General features: G+C 45.0%; 1 protein-coding gene across 10 annotated transcripts; it reads left to right on the top strand.

Annotated features, from left to right (window-relative positions):
- CARD19 (caspase recruitment domain family member 19) lies at positions 1-27,082 on the top strand. Of its 10 annotated transcripts, none has more exons than XM_084530469.1 (7): positions 1-346; positions 9,188-9,268; positions 10,551-10,693; positions 12,437-12,590; positions 18,101-18,142; positions 20,345-20,416; positions 22,106-27,082. In XM_084530469.1, exons 2-7 carry the CDS (start codon positions 9,247-9,249, stop codon positions 22,216-22,218), a joined length of 546 nt encoding a protein of 181 aa, XP_084386595.1. In that variant the 5' UTR covers positions 1-346; positions 9,188-9,246; the 3' UTR covers positions 22,219-27,082. The 10 variants fall into 10 exon arrangements, with proteins under 10 accessions (XP_084386595.1, XP_084386588.1, XP_084386587.1 ...); XM_084530461.1 differs by having other exon boundaries at positions 14-346; positions 18,101-18,160; XM_084530463.1 differs by lacking the exon at positions 1-346 and adding an exon at positions 4,416-4,585 and having other exon boundaries at positions 18,101-18,160.
- Positions 27,083-27,499: the final 417 nt, after the last annotated feature.

The following is a 27,499-nucleotide window of genomic DNA, read 5'->3' as shown; positions in this document are numbered from 1 at the left end:
CAGCCGATATATGAGGGCTTATTCTACGTGCCAACCTCTGCGGTGTGCCAGGAGCAAGGGGTGCTCCGTTTTTGCGCTGTCTGTGCAACCTTTGCGTCCTGCCAACGCCGCCAACATTCCCAAGGACACAGTGGGTGGCTCCCTGCTGTCACAGCCACCAGAAGCGAAACCTGCCCCGGGCCCCCCCCCGAGGCTGGGCCGCCAGGGAGCGAAGCTCTGTGGTGGAGCTTCCGCCCTGGCGTCTGGAGCCAGAAGGAAAAAGAAAAAAAAAAAGAAAAAAAGAAAACCACCACCACAAGCGGGGGGAGCGGCCCCGCCGCCGCCCGGACCATGCTCTACAGGACATGTAAGTGAGGGGGGCTCAGGCAGTCCCAGCACATCTCCTCCTTGAACGCAGGGTGAGACTAGGTTGAAACCCGGGTTTTGTTCGTCTCTGCAGGGCTCTGGTCCCGTTCAGCTGGGGGAAAGTGGAGACTCATGTTGTGATTTAACAGTTAACGGATAGAATGAGGAAACGCGGCATGCTGACGCCACCATGGCAAGGGAAAGGCTTAGTAAATGAAGTAACTTGATAAATAAAGAAATCAGGCGGTTTCGCAGGGGGAAGCAGCGATCGCGTTGGAGATCAACTACCCAGGAAATGCATCTGCTGCCCTTGTACAAGCTGGGAAATGAAACTCAGTCAGGTCGCTTCATCTGGCTGCTAGGCTGGGGGGGGGGAGGAAGCCTGAGAGAAATCCCAGAGGTTGAGAAGCCAGATCAGCCCCGTGGTCCAGCTCGGCTGGCAGCAGGGAGCGAGGGCCTGGCCCAGGGCTGCTCTGTCTGTGACCATTTTGAAAATAAAGCACAATTTGCTTCACAGGCACAAGGGTTTCATTTAGCCCTCTGTGCCCAGCTTGTCCTGGCTGCTGGTCCTGAAAGCTGTGCTCCATTTCTGGCTGTGCTCTTTGAATGTCACGGGCCTGGCTGTGGGAGGGGACTCGGTGGCCGGATCCTGCCAAGGCCAGGCCCCAGCACGGGTGGTGTGTGTGTGGGACACGGCCATGTCCCCCCCCCAGCACCCCGCCGCCTGCCTCCTGTACCTGCCTTCCCAAAGCAACCTTCCTGGCGGTAAGGTTACAGCAGGCAGACGTGCCACGGGCATGAGGAGAAGCTTTATTTAACCCTTGATGCTTGCATCATTATCTGAGCCTGCAGGACAAAAATATCTCCAGGCAGTGTGTCAGTGTACGCTGCGGCACTCCTGAGCGGTTGCTTTGCACTTTCATTCCACAGCGCTCAGAAACACTGCCTGCTAAATATCATTTGTGTCAGAGGTTTCAGTCTGTGTCACAGTAAGGCTACCAGGTTTTCAGGTCTGTGGTTTAGATGCTGGTAGTGACTCCAGGGACATTTTTGAGAAGAGCACAAACTGCAGTGAACTCACAGCTGTATAACACAGTCATAAAAGCAAACTTTCATCGTGCCATATGCCACTGCTTCTCAGTGCTCAGCAACGTCTATTGCTGTAATATTTTAATATACAGATGAAATTCGCTTAAAAATATGATGAGAGGAGCTATAAAAATGACAATTTCCTTTCCACAAGGTGCCTGTTTCTATTACTACATCAGGTTGCTACAAATGACTTTGATATGGGCATGATCAAGGTCTCTGTGTGCAATAATAATAAGTTAAAAACCTGTTTTCATGCTGTTCAGAAAATCTGGATTTCTGAGGGTGAACTGAATAAACTCAGGATGCTTATAGTCTATTCATCTTCCCAAGGGCAGGCACCATAACCATGTCACATTATTTTGTAATACTAAAACTTTTCCAAGGAGGTGGGTTTTTTTATTATTATTTTTTTTTTTCTCCTATATTATTACATTTTTTAAAGATAGGGAAGCTGCTTCAATTTGAAGTATGGAGGTATAGACCGAGACATTTTCAGGAGTAAATGTGGGGTCTTGGGTATTTCATTTGCTAATTAAGGTGGTTGTAACAGGCTGGCTTGCAAAAGCTCAGGGTTGCTGGCCAGGGGGATGTCCTGTGTTAGCCCCACAGAGACGAGGCTCAGAGGGTGCAGGTGTTGGATGTGATGCCGGGTGGGAGCCTCGCCCCCGGAGTGCTCCACCAGGGTGGAAATGCCAACCTGGCAGGGAAGGCCAGGCGCTGAGAACGAAGGCGAGAATATTGCAGAGCTCAGAGGTCTGGTGGAAGACTTGAGGACTGCCTGACCCTGCTAGGACAGCCCGGTATCCATCCCCACGCAGCTTCTCAGGGCTGGTGCCGGGTATGGCCCTTCCTCCCGCACACCGCCAAGTGGCAGCACTCGCAAACTTCCCGCAAAGGCTCTGTTTTATTCTACCTCTCCCTCTCCGTGGCCAGGCCTAGGCTTAGCTGAGCCGTCTCCTGCAGGGGCGTGCAGCCGGCTGTGAGGAAAGTCCTCCCCGGTTCCTTTCGCAGCCCCTGCCTGCACTGTGGGCCTGAGCAGGCCGGGCATCAGGCTTCAGCACTGCAAGCTCGGTGGTGGAGCTGGGCCAAAATCTCACTGAAGGAGCTGCGATCTGAACCCACAGAGGTCTCCAACGGGTCGAACCCAGCGCTGTTACTGGCTGACCCCTGCTTGCAGCCAGCACCAAGTGAGCGCAGCTCTCCTGACCCTGCCGGGGTCGCAGCTGGGACCCACAGGCCCATGCACTGCACTGGCCTCATTTTTAGACTTCACACAGCAAGTTAAAATCTGCTGCTGACACGTGCACCAAATACAGCTTCCAGTCAGTCTGGGAGCATGTAAACCTATATATATGTATATAAACCCAGACTTTCCATAGAGCACGCAGCCAAGCACTTCTGGAAGAAGCAAGGGACCAGCAGGCTGTGGAAGAGCAATGCAGGAAAGATCTGGATTCTTCCTGGGTCCCATCTAAATGTTCAGGTGTCTGCTCCCAAGACACTGCATCACCAAAAGCAAGGGCTGTATGTTTTATCATCTGTCTAACTAATCCCAGTACACTGCTATAACTTCCTCACCCATTAGGGTTTAAATGGCACAGACACACAACTTCTTACGGGCTAACCCTTCAGCTGTTTTTGTCTCTGTGGCCACCTATGCAAAGGTTTTGTTTCCAGTGCAAGGGTGTGTTGTGCTGCTCGGGAACTTGCTGTGTAACAGAACCAAGTTGTCTTAGTGAAAAGTGTCTTCTTAAGCCAGTGCCTGAAGATGCCCAGGGCTGTGCAGGGCAGCAGTGTGTTAACTGGGTGCCGTGTTTTCAACTTAAGTCATAATTATAAATCATGCCGTATCTTTACCATAGGAGAAAACAAACTTTTCTGTTAGAAAAATACCAGATATCATAGTTAAGAAACAAAACAAAACAAAAACAAACAAACAAACAAAAAAAAGTAAAAACATATTCCTTCATCACAATTGTCATTGGTCCCAGCCAACATGGGTTCATGAGGGGTAGGTCCTGCCTAACAAATTTGATTTCCTTTTATGACAAGATCACCTGTCTAGTCGATCAAGGGAAACCAGCTGATGTGATCTTTTTGGACTTCAGCAAGGCTTTTGACACAGTTTCCCATAGGATTCTACTGGACAAAATGTCCAGCACACAACTTAACAAAAACATCATATGATGGGTGAGCAATTGGCTGACGGGCAGGGCTCAAAGGGTTGTGGTTAATGGGGCCACATGAGGCTGGCGGACAGTCACTAGTGGGGTCCCTCAAGGCTCCATTTTAGGGCCAGTCCTCTTCAATGTCTTTATAAATGATTTGGATGTAGGACTAGAAGGAGTTCTGAGCAAATTTGCTGATGACACCAAACTTGGAGGAGTTGTGGACTCAGCTGAGGGTGGAAAGGCCTTGCAGAGAGATCTGGACAGGTTGGAGAGCTGGGCGATCACCAACCACATGAAGTTTAACAAAAGCAAGTGCCAGGTCCTGCACCTGGGACGGGGAAACCCTGGCTGCACGTACAGACTGGGCGATGAGACACTGGAGAGCAGCCTAGAAGAGAGGGATCTGGGGGTCGTGGTAGACAGCAAGTTGAATATGAGCCAGCAGTGTGCCCTGGCAGCCAGGAGGGCCAACCGTATCCTGGGGTGCATCAAGCACGGCATCGCTAGTTGGTCGAGGGAGGTGATTGTCCCGCTCTACTCTGCGCTGGTGCGGCCTCACCTCGAGTACTGTGTGCAGCTCTGGGCACCGCAGTACAAAAAGGAGATTAAACTGTTGGAGAGTGTCCAGAGGAGGGCAACGAAGATGGTGAAGAGCCTAGAGGGGAAGACATATGAGGAGTGGCTGAGGGCACTGGGCCTGTTCAGCCTGGAGAAGAGGAGGCTGAGGGGGGACCTCATCGCTGCCTACAACTTCCTCGGGCTGGGTTCACCCCTCGCGGCCGCACCGCAGGAACGCGGGCTGCCCTTGCACACGACTGTCACACGGCTGGTGCGCGGTTGTCACACGGCTGTCACACACACACGGGGCTGTCAGGGCCGCCCGGGGGCGGGCCGGGGCGGGCGGCGTTGCCCAGCCCCGGGGCGGCCCCGCCGCGCTCGGCAGCAGCAGGAAGGGCCGGGCCGGGCCGCTATGGCCGGTGAGGAACGGGAGGGAAGGGAAGGGGCTGGGGAAGGGGCTGGGGCTTCGGCCGGGCGGTGCACGGGGTGGGGGGCGCCGCCGCTCGCAGCGCAGCCCCGCGCCGGGCTGTGCTGGGTCATGCTGGGCTGTGCTGGGCTGTACTGGCTCATACTGGGCGCCCTGCGGCAGCACCCCGTTTTTGCCCTGTACCTCTCCGTGCCGCCCTGCTTCTGGGCTGCGCGTTTGTTTACCTGCCGCCGCGCGATCGGTCCCCGGCGCTGTCGGGTCCTAAAAACTTGAGATCCCGAGGCCGAGCCGCCCCCGGGTTTAATTTAATTCCGCGAGCCAAAACCAGCTCGTGAGTCACCGGGACGTGTGCGGCTGCTGGGCAGGGGCGGTCCGTGCTGCACAAGCCGGGGGCCGCGGGAGGTGCTCGCTGCACGCCGCGGGGCCGGACCGAGGCCGCCTGTTTCCCAGCTCCATGTCAAGGTTTCGCTCCGGCACTTGGAGCAGGGAGCTTGCCTTGCAGTGCTGGCATCAGTTCTGCAGGTTTTACGGAGAGATGCGTGAGTTGTGCTGAGGGTTAGAGTCAGCAAATGGGATCAGGCGTGTGTGTGAAATTAAGCATATGTGTTTCTCCACCAAAAGCAGCGGGGCTGTAATGTATGTGGGCAAAAGAATTCCTCAGGGCAGAGTCACTTCCATGCCACATTTCACGCTAGAGCAGGCCGGCTGTGCAGTGCGCGATGACTGAAAGAAATCTGTCACTTACACCTGGTCCCAGCCTTCTGCTCAGTGAGACTGTGCCGCTGCACCTGCAGGATGAGCTCTCCTGGTTACCTTAGAGCCCAATTACTTATTTTTCATATGAAGGTTGAAGGACCACGTAAAATAATGCCACATTCAAGTATAAAGAGCATTTTAACACTTCTTTGTTTTATCTTCTATTTTTAAAAGACGTCCAGATAAAGATAAGTTGTTGAAGTTGCTGTCAAGGCACTTACCTTGTGGTAGCAGTGGTGGCCTTGTGTAAGTGAAGCTTGGGAGAGAGGCAAGCTGTCTTCTAGCTCAATATCACCGATTCCAGACCAGAGGAGCAGACTAGTCCCTCCTCATCACGGGTACATTTGGTAACCAGTGTGATTTGATAATCTGGGTCCACTTCTCTGCAGCCAGATTCCCTCTTAAATCCTCAGCATGCCTTTCTTAGGTAGGCCCTTGAAAGGGGAAAGCCAACAACTAAATTAGAGTAAAAACTAACATTTCGTTGATTTTTCAGCTCTTTGCTGAGATGCTTTAACAGGGAGTTCGCATACATACATGCAAGTAGTTGGACCCACGCCTTGAGGTTTTAATTGTCAGATTGCCTTTGTGAGGTTTATGAAAATGATTGAGCAAGTTTTACAGGAAGTTGCGACTCGTGTTTACATTACCTAGCAGATACCATTAAGTTTCTAGAACTGATGTTCACAAATTATATGTGTTGTTATGAAGAACAGGAGAGATGTATTGGGGTTTTGCGTCTGTTGCATTTAAATTTTTCTGCTTTATCTTGTCTGTTTGCTTGGTAAATTGAAGGAGGCTTTTAATGGGAAACCAAACAGAACACAGCACCATAAAAATATATAGTGGTGTAAGAGACAGTATCGTGAGTCCTTATGTAAATATTGGTGGAGGTGTTCATTGGAAATGCCTACCTGCCTGGCTTCAGGCAGCTGGCAGTGTTCAGGCTCCCTGGGCCCCTGCATGAATTAGAGCACAGAGCACAGTTAAGTGGCACATTGCTGTGAGGAATGACTGACCACAGGCATACAAATTTGAAATTCAGCCGTGGGGATTTGTTTGTTTGTTTGTTTGTTTGTTTGTTTTACAGTGTTAAACGTAGGTGGCAATCTAAAATGCAATGTAAGGATGGTATGGCCACTGGGCCACGTGTTTTTTATCTGAAAGGGCAGCAAAAGTAGGTTATGAAAGAGAGTACACAAGGGGGGTGGAAGCAAAAATCCAGTTTGCTCTGTCCCATTTGTTGTTCCTTATAGAATCATAGAATCATAGAATATCCTGAGTTGGAAGTATGTACAAAACAATGTGGGGTCTTCTAAGGAAAGAATAATTAAGCAGAATGAAAATTACAAAGCAGTTTATGACAGCGACCTGATAGCGACATGTTTGTGTTGTCAGTGCCAGCAGCTAGCAACACCATTTGGGGGGTGTTAAAATGTCTGGCCATGCCGTGGCACTGTAGCTGTGGTCAAGGTCCGTGGTTTTGCTGCTTCAGGCTTCTGGGCAAGCACCAGCCAATAATGAGATGGTCCTTGCAATGCTGCGGTGGCTTCTGCTTAAAAACAGTCACCGTGGCATAGAGATTTAAGATTTTCTTTCCAATAGCTGTTGCCTCTTTGAGACAGTGAGATAAAGGGTGGGTATGTGAAATGTCCCAGACCACCAGCTCCTGGATTCCTAGAGCCTGAAAATGTGTTGGTAGTTTCACTGCAGGTGTGAAGCTAGCTGCTTTGGGCTTCTTTTATTTAAAAATGTAAGTGAAGGGTGTGTTCAGTACTGACAAGCATTGGTGAGACTGCTGTAGAGCACTGCCGTGCTGGGGCAGAACATGGCGGGTCACCGGGCTGCTGTGCTACAGCAGGGCCCAGCTGGCTGCCCCGGGCAGGGCCCAGTGGCCTGGGGACAAGCTGCCACTGGTGTCTGCTGGTGGCACTGGTGGGGACAGGAGGTGGCTGGGACAGGCCTGGGCACACTGGGCCACAGAGCAGCATGTGGGGTTTGGAATGCATGTGTGTGCTTTCCAGATAGCCTTATCACCTCAGGGCAGGGTGCCACGTCCCAGCCGCTAGCATCGGTGGGGTTTTGCTGGTGTGGAATTTATTATTGTTATTTATTTAATTTAGCAGCTGGAGCACAGTTCTGCACTGGTGGGTGGCCTCCGTGGGCGTTCTCTTTCCTGGTCTACCAGGAGCTTGAACACTGCCATTGCTCCTGTGGGCTGAGCAGAGACTTCTCGGCGTCCCAGGAGAGCTGGGGGGCTTCAGAAGAAGCCAGGGAGATGCTGGAGGTTACTTCTTGGTGTTGAACTGGTGTTGAGCTCAATAACCTCTCTGCAGAACATTTTAAACCTTGCACCCAGTCCTACATCCTGAAGTGAGGTGGTTTGGAGGTGATGGTACAGGTGGGTGAAGCGTCTTTGTGGGGCAGGAAGCAGGCCGCTTCAGAGGTAACTCTTGGAAATGGAGCAGCCCATGGGACTGGAAAAACATCCTGCAGGCACCTGAGCCAGACCTAGGGTTTGTCCTTGGCAGGCACAGAAAGCAATGTCTGCTAAGAGCGCTGTCTTGCTCTCTCCTCAAGCATTTTGTCTTAAACAGGAGGAAAATGGAGCCACTCCTGAAATCTCAGTGAGGCTTACGCTACGTAACGTAATCTGCGGTGCACAAGTGTGCAGGTTGCAGATGGCAGCAAAAAGCCTTTGATAAGACTGATGATGGTTCAGTGAGTGTGTGTAAATGAAAAGCACTGTGAGGACATGGAGTGCACCTGAGTGCTCAGAAAATGATCTCAGCTTAAATGTGATCATCAGCTGGTCACAATTAACTTCACAGGTGTAACTGCTTCTGATAGACTTCCTTGTGCTGCCTGCATGGGAATCTGTGCTGACAAGGCAGTAACGGGGCATGTGGGAACCAGAAGAGATGACACTTCAGTGCTGTTTTTATTTTACTAACTAGTATATATCCTGTTTGTTGGATCTTTGCCTTGCTTTTAGCACTTGTTGTCATTTGTTATTGAATGTCAAGGTGTTATTTGAAGTTTAATGGCTCTACTAGCTTGTAAGCCCCGGGTTCAAAATGTGTTTTTGTAAGCGTGCAGAATGTACAGAGTTGTTTGTGATGCTCAGAGACACTTCAGATCATGTAGCTGAGGCAGAGGAAGGAGGAGGAATCTGTCCTCACTGGGTGGCAAGGAGGAAGCAGGTGACATGGCATCTCATTCCCCAAAACCTATTGGCACAGACAGACAACTTGATGGTACCCTGGTGCCTGAGGCCCTGTTGGTGTTATGTCCCAGTCCTACCTGAGCCTGTCACGCATCCAGATGAGTGGATTTGAAGAGGAGAAGTTTGATTTCAGTCCTTTTGTTGAACTTAGTGCAACAAAACAGATTTGCTCAGCAAATGTGTCAGTGCACTGTGTTTCTAAAAGCACACTGTAAGTCTGCCTTGGAAGAGAGAAGTGGGAAGGCTAGGAATTAGAAACATATGAAAATAATGTGTTTGTAATAAAAAGTAAGAATGTGACTCCAGTTCTGTTTTGCCTGTGGAATGCCGCTCTGTGCAGTATCAATAGCTGTGTTTTTGTTTGAGCAGGAGTGGCACTGGCAGCAGAGAAGTTGTTACTGCACAGTGATCACACTGGGAGGTTTTCCTGAGCTCTTTCCTGCAAATGCTGTTAGCGCTATACAAACACAGGAAAAGGACAGTGTAATTAAAAAAAAAAAAAAAAAAAAAGACAACTATGAAAGAGCAAGGGCTGTGCATAGGCACAGTGCATCATGCATTCGTTTTCTGGCTTTCTCCTTAATTCTTCTGTTTGTCTTCTCTAAATCACAGGGCACAGAGAAGTGATGATGGTGTGTTTTCTGGTAGCCAAAATACCATAAAACCTGTGCATGTGCTTTAAGCAGGGGGAAGGTACTGTGCTTTTTTTTCCTTTTCTTTCCTTTTTTTTTCTTCCTGTGCTGCTCGGGTGTGATGCGCTCAACTTTAGCAGTTTACATCGACCAGTGGACTTGGTAGAGCACACTTGTGCAGGTCAGACGTTAACACTTAAAACATTGTCACAGATGTTCCACTTCTGAATCTGATAAGGGCGCAGTAACCTGTGGAACCTGCCTGAACTTGTGTCTGTATTTTAGTATGGGCAATACACACTAATAGCTATAGGGAAAGCTATGCTCTAAGAGTGAAACTCCTGCAAAAGCCATTGCTGTCAAATTGGAAATGGTGCCTAAAACAATAGCAAGTGTGGATTTGTGTATTTGCAGAGGTCTGGATTAATATAAAAAGGTGTTTTATTGGAATGAGTATTTGAGTGTACACACACAGTGTCACAGTAAAAAAAAAATAAAATAAAGTTACTGCTTTTGAATTCTCTTTCTCCCCTCTCCTGGGTGAGGTGGAATGCAAGGATTCCTTCTTTAAAAAAATTCATGGCCCTTTAACAGAGATTTGCTCCCAATGTTCCAGTTTTGTTTCGGTCTGGGCAGTTTATGCTGGGCACATGGCTGGCTTCTCCTGTTAGACAAAAGGCAGCACTAAACCCTTGGCAGGTTGGGTGACATTGGTGCCAAGTTGTCTCAGCCCTGTTGTGACTGTCTGGGCGAGCTTCCCTGCACCCCGTCCTGTACCGCCAGCCGCTGTCATCATCGGGTCCTAAGCAGCAGGCAAAGACCAGCACTGCTCTGTGTATTGGTATCAGCTGCTTATGTCCTTTGAAGCCAAATTAAGTCCTTTTACTGTGCTATGTAATAGAGAACATCTATGAAACACATTTACAGAAAAGTTAGTTTAAGATGTTATTTTTAAGCTCTGCAATCTGACTTTGTATTTATAAATGGCAGAAAATGTTCAGTGATTTAACAATATTAGGACCGAATGGATGCTCTCAATATGATTAGATATTGGTTAGTGCTTGACATCCAAATAATTTAGAGCCTTTGGAAAGAGAGGGCAGTACCAGTGACTAGCCAGGGGGTCAGGCTTGTGTAATTTTAATGGACAGGTCTTTGAAAGCATGTGGCTGTGTTACATATCCCTGATAGACAGTTTGGCTTTCAAAACTTATGTGATGGTAATAATTCTATTTTATGCATTTAACCACTGTTAGGAAAGTGGAATGTACAGGACTTAAAAATAGTTTGCTTACTGTGATATTACTTACTGTGTCTTGTTCTTTGTGTTATTTTATTCTTAGATCAGTCGTATTGTCAGCGGCTGCAACATGACATGTATTTTCTTACAAGCAATAGCCGACTGAATGAGCAAGTGGTTGATAAAATTATCCTTCAGCTTAATAGAGTCTACCCCCAAATTCTCACCGATACAGAAGCAGAAAAGGTAACTTAATGAATTTTATTATCTCTCTGAATGTTGCATTGTTTTTCTGAGTGCTGTCTAGTGAGCCTTTCACACTAAAAAGCCCACATTCTTCAATATCTGCCTAGGCGTTCTTTCTCATCTTAATTTGCACTTATATTAGCAGTTCTTTCTGTAGTATTTCAGCACTTCGGGGATTAACAAATGTATCTTCAAGCAGTGAAGTGCCAAGAAAACTTCTGTGTTAAGAAAATTCTATCCCTATTTTTCTCAACATAATACCCTCTGTTTTCTGTTGGTGGCAGCTCAAAGACTAGGTCAGGTACATGTGAGCTGAGTTGCTTCTTCACCTCATTGCTGTCTTCTATAATTGTTGGGGCTGAGAAGTGGATGGAGTTAGTAACATCTTCCGGAGGTCTAGCTGTACATGGAGGAAGGCCTCCTTGAGCTATTAAAAACAGGTAGCTGTTTTTAGGGAGAAAGATCTTTTAAACCTGTGTAGACTGAAAGGCAGTTAAAAGCTGCCCAGATCCTCATTGTAACAGCTTGTACTTGCCCTCTACTGATTGCATTGTCTGCAGAAGGCTCAGAGTTTTGGCACATGAGTAGTTCTGCAATAGGAAAGCATAGATCTAATTCTTTCTCAGTCAAACTTTATGGGGATAAATAGTGATTTGGTGGTGGAGAACAGCGCTACGTCATCAGCTGAGCCAATCCAGCCACCAAGTTACGACAATCAGTATCGTGCACAATTAAAGATGGTCTAATTTCCTCAAGGTCTTCAAAATAAATGAAAAAGGAATTTATGATTTTTTTTTTGATTGATTTCTACACTTAGCAAATAGTAACGAGCTACTTTCATGTAGGTCCAGGAAAGTTTCTGTCATCTCTGAGCGTTTAGGAAGCTTACCATTCCTGATGTATCTATTTGACCTTGTGGAAATTTTTCCAGAATAAGGAGTGTTATATCAGATGCATTGTATTCCCATCCCCCTAGAGAATGAATTGATCCTAACTAAATGTACTGCAAATATTATCTACTGTACTGGTATGAAATCTAATGCTTTGCTGAGAATGACTTTGGACGCTTTCCAAATAAGCTGAGATCAGTCTGATGTGTGTAAGGTACACATTTTCATTTTTCTTTGTAAGGTCTTCTAATATTCATCACATTTTAGAGTACAGAAAAAAAGAGCTTTCTTCTGCAGCTGCTTGCCGTCGTGCCTGAGTAATGAGAATTCATAAATGCTGCACTGGGTATGCAGCAGTTCTGGAAGCAATGAGATGTGTAATCTTGGGATGATGAACACTCCAATATTGGGACTAATATAAGTAGTATAAAATACCTTTTTGGGTGATCACTGCTAGGTATCTAAGGGAAAACCTGAAAACATGGCATTTGTTGGTATTTCCTATTTGCTGTCAGAATCAAATTGTGGAGTGGCAAGTACCACGTTAGTTTGAATACAGAGGAAACATCAAATGTGAAGTAGCTGTCACTTTATTGAGACAGCAAAAAAAAAAAAAGAAAAGAAGGAAAGCAGAGGCAATATGCTCTCCAACAAGCAGTGCTGTCCAGATGGAGCTCAGGGTCTTGAAGAGTCCCAAGCATGTCCTTTTTAGGTTCCCCTAATTTTCTGGCCCATTGTTTTATCAAATGTAACATGAGCTCAATATCTTTATTTCTTGGCATATCGTGAAGTGATATAAGATTGTTCTCCAGCTGTTGTAGTCTCTCTTCTGATGAGTGCTTTTCTCTTACAGTTCAGGAATCCAAAGGCATCACTCCATACCAGGCTCTCATATCTGATAAAGCACCTTCAAAAGAAAGGAGACAGACACTGTCAAGAATTTTACAGAGCTCTACAGATCAATGCTGAACAGCTGTATAATGACCTGCCAAGCAGGAAAATCTTGAGTAAGTTGATTTGTACGTTGAATGAATTGTGGATTTCCTTATCCATGTATTATGAAATCTCATTTCAGATGATCTGTTCAGATTATTTACGTGTGTATATATATATATATTTAATGTAAGGATTTCATCTGACTGGAATTTTAAAAAAGCAGTAAGGGATTTTGATTGCATAGCTCTTCTTGTTGGTGGGTTTTGGATGTCAAAAAATATTTGATAACCTAGAAATACGAGCACTCATGCTTGAAACGTTTTAAGTGCTACATGTAAGACAGCAGTATAGCTCATATGAGGGACAATTTCTCTATTTGTAACATTGGCTCTTCATGGATTTTTTATTTCATCAGTGTTTACTCTTCTTCACAACAAGTCAGAGTATTAGAATAAAAAAACCTTCAATTTGTTAAGCTTAAAAACCCAGTGGCTAAGAAACTTGCCTTTATCTCAATCTGTAAATCACCCAGTTGTGTCTACTTTAAGATGAAGCAAACACTGCTAAATCATGTTTCATCCATGTACCTTTGCAATGCTGAACTACAATATTAGTCACTTAGGGCTCATTTTGTGCATCTGGCATGCCTGATTGATGTCCATAAAACTTCCCACCAAAAATATGTATATGTATACATGGACATAGTCCAGAAGGACTGAAGCCCAAACTTCAGATTTGACACTACACTGCAAAGAAGCTAAGTTCTTTAAGGAAAAGTATCAAGCCTGAATCACTGTATGTTGATTTTTCTTTTTTTTCCCTGCCTAGTGAACTGGAGAAAAGAACAATATTCAAAATGGATGGGAAATATGTTTAGGCCTCCAGCATGCTGAAATGACTTGAGCAGCTTGAGGGAAAGCTCCTGCATATGGGTTAGTGAAGGTGCAAAGGGACTGCAGTTTAAGAATTCCTTAAGAAATATCTAACAGTACTAATCTCTAACAGTACTAATGCTTCAACAGTCAGTTGATTCCAGTTATAAAATCTCCACAGTTATGTGCCAGAGGAAGTTTTAGTAACGTGGGTCAAACACTATTTAGATTCAAACTGTTTGATCAAAAGTTCCTAAGTCTAAAGAAACAAAAGACCAACAAGTAAATCTACTCTTTCTCTTATTTCTGGAGTATGGCATGCAACTGGCAGAAAAAAAAACAGGCAAAATTGTAATTACCTTTTAAGGTACATCATTGTCTAGTTTTGTTCAGCCTTCCTTTTTTGAAGGAAAAGGTTTGTGTCTGTGCAGCATAAACATAACAGCTGGTAGACTGCGCCACTTCACTGCCTGCACAGGAAGGCTGCAAAGCCCCCAACTCTCCAGATCCTATACCCAAACTCCCTTGAACGGGCCCATCCCTGCCTCAGAATCTCAGCTGAACATGAATCCCTATTGATTCAGCCTTGCAGCAGATCTAAGGCAGTGCTTTTGATCTGCTATTCACCTTGCAGCTGCCATGCCCTTTCAGAGAACAGGCTCTTGAATCAAATAGTCTTCGATCTATCACTTTTATCTGAGTTAGAGGTGAAGGGCGACAGGTTTTCCTGCAAGGCTGACTAGAAGGCTGCAGACAGCCTTTAGTAATTAAGAGCAACTTAAGAAGTCTTAGTGTAGTCACTAAGAATATAGTTTCAAGCGTGTATTGATGTTTTAAGAATTTAAACTCTGTTAACGTTCAATAACTCTTATCTTCTACAAGCCATTTCTGAACATGGCTCTTACCTTATCTGTACACGTTTGCCGAGGCCTGACTACATGCCCTGTAGATGGTCTGAATTCAGCTGGGTACTAGAAACTGCACAGCTGTGCACAGGTTCATCAGTACCCATAAAACTCACATGGGTAGGTGTGTAGATGTTGAGCAGATGGCCCCTCACACTGCGTTGTGCTGTTGTCACACCTGGACAGACTAGCAGAGAGGAAGCTTGCACAGGGCCTCTGAGCAACTTTTTTTTGACTGTTAGCTAGAACATGAACATGCTCATCCCTGCCCCTTGGTTAATTCAGAGAGCTTTTCTCGAGGAGCCATGCAGGGTGAGGGCCTTCTCATGTTCAGACAGCACATAACAAGTACATGTGCTAAGGCTGCGTCAAAGCAAAAATAGCTGCTCATGGTTCTCCCAAGCTATTTATCTGCAATTGCATTATGTAGAGGGACTCCTAGTAACAGTTGTAAGTCATTAATACCCTGTGTCTTGGTACAATCTTATGTCACCATCCTCAGAGCGATGAGAACAATTTAAATAACTGAGTTAAATCAGTACTACATGGTGAGATTGTGCAGTTTCCTTGTATTGACCCAAGGAGGAAGTAAGGTGATAAGAGTGTTTGCATTAATGTGTTTGCTGCTTCTTACGAGTTCCGTAACTAAAACAAATGTCTGCATTCTGGATTGAAAGGCTGAAAAACATCTGTGCAGTATATTGAGCTAAAACCACATATGAATTAATTCTTCAGAAAAAGCTACTTTTTCAGTATAAGCTACAATTTCTCATTTCTGTGAACTTGAATCATTTTGAATATTACAGGCATTATCCTTCAGACCTCCAACATGTGCAACTTTTATGTTACTCATAGGAGTAGTCAAAAACATATTCTACAAAGGAGAACCTTTCAAAGACTTCTCTTTCATTACAAAAACAACTTCAGTATTTGTGCTAGAACAGGATTTCTTTTCTTTGCCTCAAGTATAATATTGCAAGTGAAATGTTTAGCAATGTCTCCTAATTCCCACTAGAGGGTGGAGAAGGCACACAACATGGACAAAGCTATTGAAGCCAAACAGGATTTCCATGTGACTCAGAAAATGGTTTTATTTCTCTCAAAGCTGACACGGATTAGAAAGATAAAGGATCAGCTCAGTTCAACCAAATGATAGCTTGGCAGAAGTGCAGAGTTGGCTGTGCTCTCCCGTGGAGTGCGGGGATTTCTTTACTAGAGTATCTAGAGAGGACGTCCCTCACAACAGGCAGGCTACGTAAGATTGCCATCGATGCAGAGCGCACCATGGAGGCTCTGCAGCAATCCTTTCTCCCCCAGTGTGACTCAAGCTCTGCAGCAAAGTGGTTCAGATGTTTCTGTTCTGCTTGAGTGATGTGCTGTCACCCCCCCCGAGAGGGATGTTTGTAATGTGGGAGATGAGCGTTCACGGTCTGGCTGAAGGCAGGTGTACAGGGCAGCTTTCCAGGACACCTCATGTAGCACCAAATTGTTGTGCAGGAGAACATCAGCTTAGACCTGTCTCAAATTCTGTCCTATTGACCATCAAATTTGAAACTCTGACTTTGTGCCTTTTTAAAAACAAACAAACAAACAAACAGAAAAACCTCTTGTCTACCAAGAAGTTTATGAAAGAAAAAAAAAAAAATCAGCTGCAGATCTCTGCCCAAAGCAGAGGTGGAGGCTCTGCTTCACCTCGTCTCTGTGCATGAATATGCAAGAAATGGGCAAAGAATCATTCTGGGCCTGTTCTAGTAAAACAAAGATGCTGCTTAGATATTTTACTCCACAACTGCTTTCTTAGTGTCCTCTCACCCATCCTGTTATGCTTCCAGACCATGTTTTTAGGAGAGCCTAAATGACTATTCTTCCTCAAGCCCTTCCAAAAGCTGTTCTGCGGTTATCCCTATATCTTACGTGTGCAGAGCGCTAACTTGGAGTAAACCTGCATGGGATGACTCTAAATAAAGGGAAAAAATAGCAACAGCACAACTTTCTTGTATTTCAGAAAAATAATTTTATCATAGAATCATAGAATATCCTGAGTTGGAAGGGACCCTCAAGGATCATCAAGTCCAACTCTTGACACCGCACAGGTCTACCCAAAAGTTCAGACCATGTGCCTAAGTGCACAGTCCAATCTCTTCTTAAATTCAGACAGGCTCGGTGCAGTGACCACTTCCCTGGGGAGCCTGTTCCAGTGTGCAACCACCCTCTGTGTGAAGAACCCCCTCCTGACGTCCAGCCTAAATTTCCCCTGCCTCAGCTTAACCCCGTTCCCGCGGGGCCTGTCACTGGTGTTAATGGAGAAAAGGTCTCCTGCCTCTCGACACCCCCTTACGAGGAAGTTGTAGACTGTGATGAGGTCTCCCCTCAGCCTCCTCTTCTCCAGGCTGAACAGGCCCAGTGACCTCAGCCGTTCTTCGTACGTCTTCCCCTCCAGGCCTTTCACCATCTTCGTAGCCCTCCTCTGGACACTCTCCAACAGTTTCATGTCCTTTTTATACTGTGGTGCCCAGAACTGCACACAGTACTCGAGGTGAGGCCGCACCAGCGCAGAGTAGAGCGGGACAATCACCTCCCTTGACCTACTAGCAATGCCATGCTTGATGCACCCCAGGACACGGTTGGCCCTCCTGGCTGCCAGGGCACACTGCTGGCTCATATTCAACTTGCTGTCTACCACGACCCCCAGATCCCTCTCTGCAGGGCTGCTCTCCAGCGTCTCATCGCCCAGTCTGTACGTGCAGCCAGGGTTTCCCCGTCCCAGGTGCAAGACCCGGCACTTGCTCTTATTGAACTTCATGCGGTTGGTGATCGCCCAGCTCTCCAACCTATCCAGATCCCTCTGCAAGGCCTTTCCACCCTCATTTGAGTCCACAACTCCTCCAAGTTTGGTGTCATCAGCAAACTTGCTCAAAATACCTTCTATTCCTACATCCAGATCGTTTATAAAAATATTGAAAAGTACAGGCCCTAAAATGGAGCCTTGAGGGACCCCACTGGTGACCGCCCGCCAGCCTGACGCAGCCCCTTATAGCTGCTAACTCTTGAAAATCTTTTCTTAAGGTCAACCTCCTTTTTGACTTGATTTTGCAAAAAAAAAAAAAAATGCTACCTAGAGGCAAAAATTATTTGTGCCAGATGTTAGCTCAAAGCACCTACAGATTTCAAAAAGAAGCTGTACAAGTATTTAGCTGAAAGCAGAATTTGGGTAAATAATCTGTGCCAAGCAGTTCGTTCTGAGTGCTTCATCTGCCAGATATATTCAAGCATGGAGATTTACTCAAGAACAGACCAGAAAGGATAGTGCTACATTAAATCAGAAGGTTGTTTTCAGATTAGCACATTCGTTGTTGGCTCACAAATATTTTGTATTTAGCACAATGAAAGATTCTGGCATTACGGAAGGATTAGCTCCTGCTTTTCTCACTTGGGAAACAATTTGAGTGTCGTAAAGTACTCATGTGCCAGTGGTTGTCAGTAGTTGTCCCTCATGTCTGAATGCCAGCACGGCTGTGTGTAATGTTACTTATGTGGCTAGAGCCTAACCAGATCAGAGGTGTTGCTGCAACCATTTATAGCTATTTATAGTGCATTCAAATGATGGTGTAACTCTGTCTTTTGATCAAAATATATCCAGGTTTAACTGTAGCAATGATTTATTTTGGGAGGGGCTAATATTTGCTGTCAAAAAATGATATTTTTCTGAAATGTGGTATTTTGCAGAATTTAGCATGTGCTGATCATGTTTGTGTGTTTGCTTGAGCTGAGTACTAACTTGTGATGTATTGCTTTTATTTCTAGAAACCACAGATTCCACAGAGATAGACTCTGAGATGGAGAAATGTATGCTAAATGACAGGGGTAAATAAATGCATACATTGTCACTTTATGGAATGGCTTTTCAGATTATGATGCAATTTATTTTATCATGTAACTTGCATTTCATGTAACAAATTGCTTGTTTTATGATATCTTTACTGTCACCATTTAAATGGAATTAATGGAGGAAAGCATACTGAGCTGCTGTTGAGGAAAACAGTGCCAGGAAATTCAAGAGACCGTAGAGTTTAATCAATATTCACAATGGTATTTTACTTGCTTTGTTTTAGCTAAACTCTTCATTTCCTATGATTTGTTCAGGGCTTGAATAGGAAGGGCTATTCAGCTGCTGCTGCTGTGGCTTTGCACAAGGCCATCAATTTTTCTGTATAGCTTTCAAATTTTTTGATTTTTTTAAAGCTTTCAATTTAAGTGCAAATCATTTAAAAAGAAAGACAGGAAAATAAGCAAGGATGAACTTAACTATATTTTCCTTAGGGAAACGTGTTTTTTAACTCTTGCTTTTTTTGATGCCCAGATTACAGAGAGGCATATATTTTTTATTCACAGAAAGATATTTTGGAAAGAAATTGAAAAGCTGAAGAAACTGAAAGAAAGATGAATTTTTTGAAATTCATAATGAACTCGTATCATTTAAGTTTTAGTTGATGTTTTATATAGAAATTTGCATTCAATTATGGGATATTAAAAGCACCTTATATGAAATGTGCTTTTTTGGCAGTTTCCCTCCTAATAGAAGACTGAAACAAAGGGCAGAAACACAGTTTAGTTCGACGTATATTTGTGTGTCACTTCTTTGAATATTTAACCAATTTGCTGTTCAGGTTTTTGTTCACACTGCTATTGCTGATTGCAGCATAATAGGAAGATCAGACAAGGTTCTCAGAAATAAGAAAATGAAATAATTTCTCTTCTTCCTCACGCTGATGAAAGAGCCACCATCAGACTGGAGGTTATTCAGCTACTAGTGACCCTCTTAGGGAGGTTACATCTGAAAGAGCAACCAAGTCGTTGCTCCACTGCTGTTTCTTTAATGTCCATGTCCATGTGATTGGCTCCCACTGATTTGTTAGTCTAGCGTACGTTTTTCCTTAAATTGATAGGTGTAGTTTAATTCATAGGGAAGTCATAAATATAAATAGAATATTAGATGATAAAGAAGCTGATATAAATATTTGTGAGGCTTTTGTATATGGATAAGTATGAATTAGAAAGGTTTTATTGAACATCAGCATTAAGCTGCATGTAATTCCAGGCAGACGCATTAAAGCAGTGTTTCTAGTGAGAGGTTTGAGGTATGCGTGTGGCTCTGTACTTCAGAATTGTAAACAGGAACAAGAATATTTGTTTTTGTTATGAAAGCATAATTTGTGAATAGCTGTATATATAATTGCATGCAGTCCCTTCCTGCTACATTTTATATGAATGTGTGCATAGATGCTATTAAAATAAATGAGACATACAGCTACAGGAATAAAGTAAGTCCTGTGTACTAGTTGCAATCAAGGAAACTGAACTGATGGCTGGCACTGAATGGGCTTCTGGCATTGGTTCTGTTTTCCTTCTTTAGCATTAGTTATTTTTACAGGGCCTGATTCTGCACGCTTCTTACAGAAAGATGACTTTGCATGATTGAACCCAGTGGAACTTGAGCGTGCTGCCTCCACAGCAGGATTCAGGGAGAGTAGCAGTTTGTTTAGGGAAAAAGGAGATAGGCACAAGGCAAAAAATGGGATAAAACAAAACCCTGAAGCCCTGCTTGTAAGGGACTGCAATCTCATGTGCTGTATTTTCTCAGTACTCTTACCCCATGGGCAGTACATTGACCCAATGGAGTAAAACACTACATTATGTGGGTGAGGTCCCAGTAATCTGGTTAGCATTTTGTTGTAGTGTTTAAAGGCGTTTTTGCTAAGTTTCATACTAAGAAAACACCTAAGGAAGCTCTCACTTCAGTTTAGTAGAATACAGTTATGTGAAGAGGCAAACAGTGAATGATGTCAAAGCAACTAGTAAAAATTAATTATGGTGTAGTAGATGTACTTCATAGTAGGTTAGGTACAGCACATACATAATTGTGAATGTGCTAGCTTCATTTGAATACACTTAGTTATGCATATTAAAAGCAATTGATGATTTAGGAACTGAGATAAACTTCCACTGCTCTGCTCTGTCCTAATGGGTTCCCTTTTTCGTTTTCTCTAGGTCCAGTGTTTTTCCTCACTTGTTTTAGCGTGGCTGCAGGATTTGCATTGTTTTGGTATTGCTCTCACTCAGGTAATGTACCTCGGTGTTTTTTCTCTCTTTTGCCTTACTTTAGCACGTGACTGGGGAGAGCGGTGTGCTTCTTGATCTAACATGGCTTACTTAATAGAGCGGGTCAAGGTGTCATCATTCATTAATGAGGTTAGGATACAAATTGCACTTCAGACATGCCGAGGTATAAATAATGGATAGGTTGCCTACAGAAGATGCCGCAAGTAGGGGCCCTTTTTAAAGGCAGCAGCCACGTGAGCTCCTGTTGCTATAGCAATGGGTCATGATTCCCAGCAGCCATGAGGCAGAGGCAGGAAAGCAGCCCCAAACCTCCTGGCTCCCACACCTTCTGGAGCTGTTGAAGCACAACCGGTTCCAGGGCTATGGGGCTCTGCTTGATTGCTGAGCCCAAACAGGTACAGCATCACCTCTGCTGCTGGCTCTGGGTTTTGCTCTCCCTGCTGTCTGCTCCGTAACAGCTGGCCAGGGCAGGTACCTGCTCGGCTTCCCAGCCCTGCCTCTGCTCTCCCAGCGCTGCTGTGAGGGTGGCGACCCTTAGCAGGAAGGGCACTGGCATGTCCCAGTGGGTCAGCTGCAGGGAACCAGCGAGTCAGCACCAGCAGGAGCGGGCAGCTGGCTCAGCGGGATTGCTTCCTCTTGGCCTTCACGCGCTGGGGGAAGTGCCATCTCTACAGGGTGGGTGGGGATCAGAGCCCAAACTTCATTTTAGATTAATGCCTTCTGGTCCTTACACCTTGGTCACAGCAGTCATATTTGGGCATTGTCATTTTCTTTTTTTTTTCTTTTTTCTGGAGCTGTGGGCTGCTATCCCTGATCTGTAGCACAGGCTCTTGGATGTTTCGGGTGATGTCTGGGCTGTTACACTTTGCTCCCAGATCAGTCCCTCAGCTGGACTTTCCACAGAGTCAGGGTTTAAGATTAACAGAGAACCATTAGACCTTTGAGGTTAACTCTTGTGCTTCCTTAGCTGCCATCACCTTCCTTCATTGGGTTCAGTCATCAGCATTTTACAGACGCATTTTCAGAAAATCATTCATGGACCAGTCAAAAAAAAACAAAAAAACAAACAGGATCCATCACGTCCCTTGATCCCAGTTAATTGTCCAGAGTATTAGAAGTGTGTATCTTACAAAGTTGTTTTCAGCTCCAGCTGAAAATTTATTATGCCTTTCTCTACCAGATTAGAGCCCTTAATCCCTTGTTTCTGTGCCAATTGACACTTCATGTTGTCTCCCTGTGGAGGTGCTGGTGCCTCGATGACTTGAGCGACTCTGTAAAATAAGCTGCTAAAGCTCTCCAAGTCTTTTTTCCAAGGCTCTTTTATCCAGTTCTTGTTACTCTTTTGTATCTGTGCAGAGTCGCAATGCCCCCTGTGTAACAGGACCACCAGACCTGGATGTGACATTCCACACTCACACCACCCTCATATCCAAGGCCATGCTCAAGTGCAAAACTGCCTCCTTACCTAGCTCAGTAACCTCCTATTTGTGTGCCTGGGACTGCAGCAGTCCTCACATTCATCATTATCCTGTCTTGGCTGTTGATGCATACAATATTGAAGGAAACAGGCTTTCCTCTAGAGTAATTTTTGTATTGATTTTTATTTTTCCTAGATGCTGCGCACTAGCTAGAATGAAATTTAACTGTGTTCATGTTCTCTCTTTCCTCCCATCTTCATTTCTGTTTTAGATACGAAAGTCATAGGAAGAGCCAGGAGAATCTTGGGCTTTTCTCCTATTATCATAGGAAGACATGTTAGAAATATTTGTATGTTGTATTTGGAAGACATATCAAGAAATTAAGGAAAAGCTGCCTCTTCACTTAGACATCTGTACAGTGTATCTGCCAAGGGAAGACAACGGTGCATGAATATTAATGTACTATACTCTCATACCAAAGATTTTATTAACTAGCTTCATCAATAATTGTGTTGCCTGAAGATGTATTCAGAATTTCAGCTATATATGTCCTTCCTTATGGGAATGGACCATTTATTTTTGTAAACGCTTATTTTAAAATATTTATCATTTGGATAAAAGTATTTTTAATACAAGCTATAAAATTATATCCTAACTGATCATGGGTCTTAAGCCATATTTTGCATATATGTTTTTTGTACTGGAATGAAGGAACGTAACTGTTTAAAGAATGCTACACTGTCTTTTATGATAATTAATTTAAGAAAAGCACTTAAAAACACACCACACACACTCAAAGCCTTACTAAGAAATGGATTTCCATCTCTGGATTGTCTGTTTTGTCTAGATCCTTTATCCTTACTACCTGAGCTCAGGTACCTACTGGTACCTACCTGACCTCAGGTACCTACTGGTACCTACAGAGCTTTTCAGTGCCAGTTACCTTTGTGTATGCCTAATCCTTGCCATGTTTTCTAATCCCGTTTGTGCCTCACCACACCTGCCTTGTTCGTGCTCATGTTGAGCTGTTCATCATGGTTTAAATGCACTGGAACTCCTGCAGGCTAGTGCCCAGCCCGTGGAGGGTCCTGGGGACTGGAATGTCTGATCTGAAGCACTTGAAACTACTAAGATTTTTCAGAGTTAGCTTTGTCTGTACCAGTGAGGTGTTTTGGGGACTGTACATCCAAGAAACTGGAGTAATTCACAGTATTTTGCAGGGACTTAGTATTGTGACTTTTTTAATGGCCAAAAATGTGTATATGTACTTGAAGAGCCTGCGATTGTTCATAATGTTGTTTTATGTGTTTTTTGTCTAGAAGATGAAACCTGAAAAACCTGCAGAACGCATTTTCAGCATACAGAGTAAAACAAAAATTCTTGAGGGAGGTTCAGGGAGTCAGGGCTGCAAATGAAGTATCTGGGTTTTCTTAGCTTTTGGAAACCTAACCAAGCTCCTGCCTAGCTCAGTACAAATGGTTGTGAGAAGTGACATTATCAGTAGGTAGTTCTTCCATGGCCTGTTCAAGTACATGAAGAACCTGGGGTGACTGTTTCCCTGTACTTGGTGAGAAAGATACTTTGTGGCTCCTCTTTCACTGGAATGCAACTTCCGAATCAAATTGAAAGCCGTTAGAATTTCACATGGGATCCTTCAGTGCATGGTAACTTGTGATGTTGCTGCATCTTATTCAAGTGACAGAGCTTTTGGAGAAATGAAGTCATTTGAAGTGGATTTCTCAAAACATCCAGACCAAAGATTGTCTTCCAGCTTTAAACTTTATGCTATAAAAATGCCATCATATTCTCCAGGGCAAATTATCTTGTAGTAACTGTATTTCTTTCCAGCACAATACTCACCAGATGTTGTAGCAGGAGTGTATTCCAGAGGAGGAAGTGGGTACAGGGCCAAATTTCTAAATAAAAGACCCATGGAGTATTTTCAGGAAATGTCTGAGTGATGAAAAAGGGCTCAAAGCTCCCCAGTTTTTACTGTTGTGACGGAATGTTTTAACCTACTACTTTGCAGTGACTGAGGCAAGAGCCAACCTCAAGTAAGAGTAGCCGCAGTCTGCAGTAGGCAAAATCTTGACAGTGCATCCTGATGGTCATCACTGCAGTGACTGCAGCTCACCTGAAACACCCAGGTGAAATGAAATGGGCTGCAGCCTGGTTGTGGTACTGCTGCAAGCATGCTGCAAGTCAGCACCAGCTACCTGGCTAAGCATTCCTTCTGACCCTCTGGGGACAGGTGAGCCAAGCTGAGCTCCTGGCTGCGGGGTTTCTGCTGCTGCCGGCACCTGAAGCAGCTGCTCTGGAGCTGGCCTGGATATTTTTACACAGCTGCAGCCACTCCTTTGCAGAGCTGGCGTTTCAGTAACAGCTCCCCTGGGGTAACTGTGCAGCTCTCAGCAGAGCAGTGGTTTGTATAGACAGACATACCCCAAGATCAGCAGCGGGCCATGGGATGTTATAAACACTTAATGGCCTGATTGGTGCAGCGTAAAATCTGAAATGATACAAATACCAGGCAAACAAAATAACACCCAGCAGAGCAGTTTATTTCGACTTCTTTTCCCCTGCCTCCATCCCACCATCTCTTGTGTCTGCTCAATCTAATCTCCATGGGGAATCTTATTAGGGAGAGAACAGTGACAGAGCTGAGTGTTTCCTATAGCGTTGCCAAACAGCTCTGCTTTGGGCACACCGCAAGGCTCTGCTGCCTGTGTTACACCATGAGCTGTTGCTGTGCTGCCTTCCATCTTGGGAAGGGCTTTATTAAGGTCTGTTGTTTCCACTGTGCCTTGCCTTCTGTTAAAAGTGACAACAGGTGGATTTTCTCCAGCAAACCATCTCTGATTTATAGCATTTGGAATGAATTGTTACTCTCCCCACTCCTGATTAAATCCTATATCAACCCCTTTTTAAGGGACTAGAAAAAATACTTCTGACCTCCAAGGAGGCTTTAAATCCTTGCCTTGAAGCCAACTTCGAAACCTCATTAGAAGAAGCGTATTCCATTTTACATGAAAAACATTATTTGAAATAATGGCAACAGTCGCACCTCATTTTAAAGCAAAACCAGAAGTCTCATTGCTGCTAGGCAGATTCCTTCTGCTTAGGTCATTTACCACGTTACCCTTAGAATAACAGGTTGCAAATTGTTGTGATCTGTTACTGACACCTGCAGAAGCTGTCGGTGCCTTGCTTAACCTGAAGGTGAGACCCTGCTGTGCTTGCTGGTTCGAGGATGCCCAGCAATGCCAGGAGCCCTCCCAAGTCCAAACTGCCCCAGGAGCACAGCAGCTGTGCAGCAGCACATGGTCCTCCCAGATCATTACACCAAGGGGCTTTCTTGAGCCTCTGAAACCATAGGGAGTAGGAAGGCTTACTGAAGGCTCTGGCTGTATTTCTTTTTGAGGTTGCTTGAGATAAAGATGCCTCTCAGGAAAAAAATTCCAGGACAAGCTATCCCCAGGGCTAGGGCTGGGAGGAGGGAGGAAAAACAAGCTCAGATTCATCCCATTGTTGTTGGTGACAGGACCTGACAGCAAAGAATGGAAGATAATCTGTTCCTTTATCAGCGCTAGTTTTTAATTTAAAAAGTGAGGGTAGCTATAAAGCTGTCGTGTGCAGAGGCTTGTGCAATATGCAGTCTCCAGAGAAAGCAATGACTAGGCTCCTTTCCTTCCCTTTCCCTGCACTATCATAGTCCTTAAAAAGGCTTAAAGAAGTTGGGCAGAACTTCAGTGGGTGTTTTGTACTTCTCTGGGGTAGAACAGAGCATTGCAGGCGAGCCTGTTGGGAGACATTCTTTTTCTCTGAAAATTTTTCTTTCAGGAACAAATGCCAAGGTTTAATACGCTTCTCCACAAGTGTGTCTGTGCAGCAAACGCAGACAAATGAAGTGATAATTCTGTATTTGGGTCCCGGAGGAAGCACGTATATACCTGCTTGGGAGTCAGGTCCTTCTAGGCAGGCAGTGTTATTTACTTCAAAATAAATTCGGTAGGGTTCTGGATGAGCCTGCCAGCTGCAAATTTTCAGCTTCCCTGTCGAGAACAGCTTGGCATTTATGGCTGAAGATGCACTGGTGCTGAGGAGCACGCCTAGCTGCCTGTGCAGGGAACTTGGCCTGGCTGTGTGCAATTCAGTAGGTGGCTGAGCGTGCAGAGGATGGAGGCCGTTCTTGTCAATGTCATGATAAACATACACTAGACATAGAGGAGCTAATAAAAAGCAGCCATGTTTTCCACTTACCTTGTCTCACCTTGTGCTACTCTGGTTGAAGCTGAAAAATGTTTGCATTAGCAGCATCAAGGGCTAAGGTGCCAAGCAGCTATGAGGTCAGCAATCCTCATCTGGAGGGCTGAACACAGCGCTCAGGGAAAAGATGGTCAAGACGAAGTGTGGCCACCAAAGTGTGGGAGCGTGCAGGATATCAAGCAGCACCAGCATGTGCTGTGCTGTGCGGCCCTGCCTCCTGCAAGGCTGATACCTAGCCAAAAGTCATCATTTTTCCCTGCTTTTTCACGTGAAGGGGCTTTCTGATTTTAAGTAAAGCTGAACTCTGATTGTCCTGTCCGTAGTGCCTGGGGTCCCTAGGTTCCAGCAGGAGAGCTAGGTGGTGTTGCAGCCCCCGAGCAGCGAGCAGGCTGCTGGCCCCAGCCCCCTGAATGGCTGAGGCAGGCTGGCTGGGCCGTCTGCTTCCGAAGGGCTGGGAAGCGAAGTGACAGATCATACTGTGAATTTGCACAGCTCCATTTAAAGACAGCCTGCTATTTAAAGTACTTCAGTGGAGGATGGTGTGCCTGCAAGTGAGAGCTATAATGAAGTGATGATTCACTCCAGGGCATGCAGGGCTACTTGATAGCTGTTGCCTGCAGTGTTGGAAGCTGCTGAGGCAAAGTTACCTTTCTTCCTTCTTTCATTTGTGATTTTTTTTTCTCATACTGTAATAAATTAAAAACATTAAAACATTTGGTCAATGACTGCCGTTGTGGATGCTTTTCACTGCTGTTGTGCATACACAAACATTAGCCCAGAAAAATGACTTGCCTTAACTGTGTAATCAGCGTTGCTGTTACACAAAGTAATGAAAACAGTTTGCTGCACTTCACAGGGTCTGTCTTTGTAATCATTTATCCTCACATATGTTTTCTTTAATTCTATACAAATTAATGGCATTTTTTTTGTAATGGGATGAAGCTGGTAATTAAATTGTAATAAAATCTGTACTGAGAGAAAAGTGCTGCTGTGTATGGTGTGTGATACTCTTTGCTCCCCTCTCAGAAGTGCTCCTTGACACCTTGCCCTCATGGCAACTGTCTGCTGAATCCTGCTCTCCGATGGCTAATATTTGCTCTTGGCCATTTGTGGCAAGATTTTTAATGTTACCAGCTGGTTTCAAAGTTCTTTGCCTAACCTGCTATGCGATCTGAAATCAAACTCGATACATGTCCAAAACCTGGTGTCTCGTGGTGAGGCCCTGGCTTGGTGTCATTCGGACAGCCCCGTGAATCCTCCTCACCTGCAGGGGCTTGCATGGGGCCTACAGCCACTCTGCAGAAAGTGACTCGGACACACACTGAACATGAGGGTTGTCTTCACCCCACAAAAAGGGACTTGAGGTGGCATCAACATGCAGACTGATTTGTTACTGGCC

This window comes from Aythya ferina (assembly GCF_964211825.1).
Source record: "Aythya ferina genome assembly, chromosome: 10".
Taxonomy (NCBI): Eukaryota; Metazoa; Chordata; class Aves; order Anseriformes; family Anatidae; genus Aythya; species Aythya ferina.
This window is presented reverse-complemented; position numbering and strand designations above follow the sequence as displayed.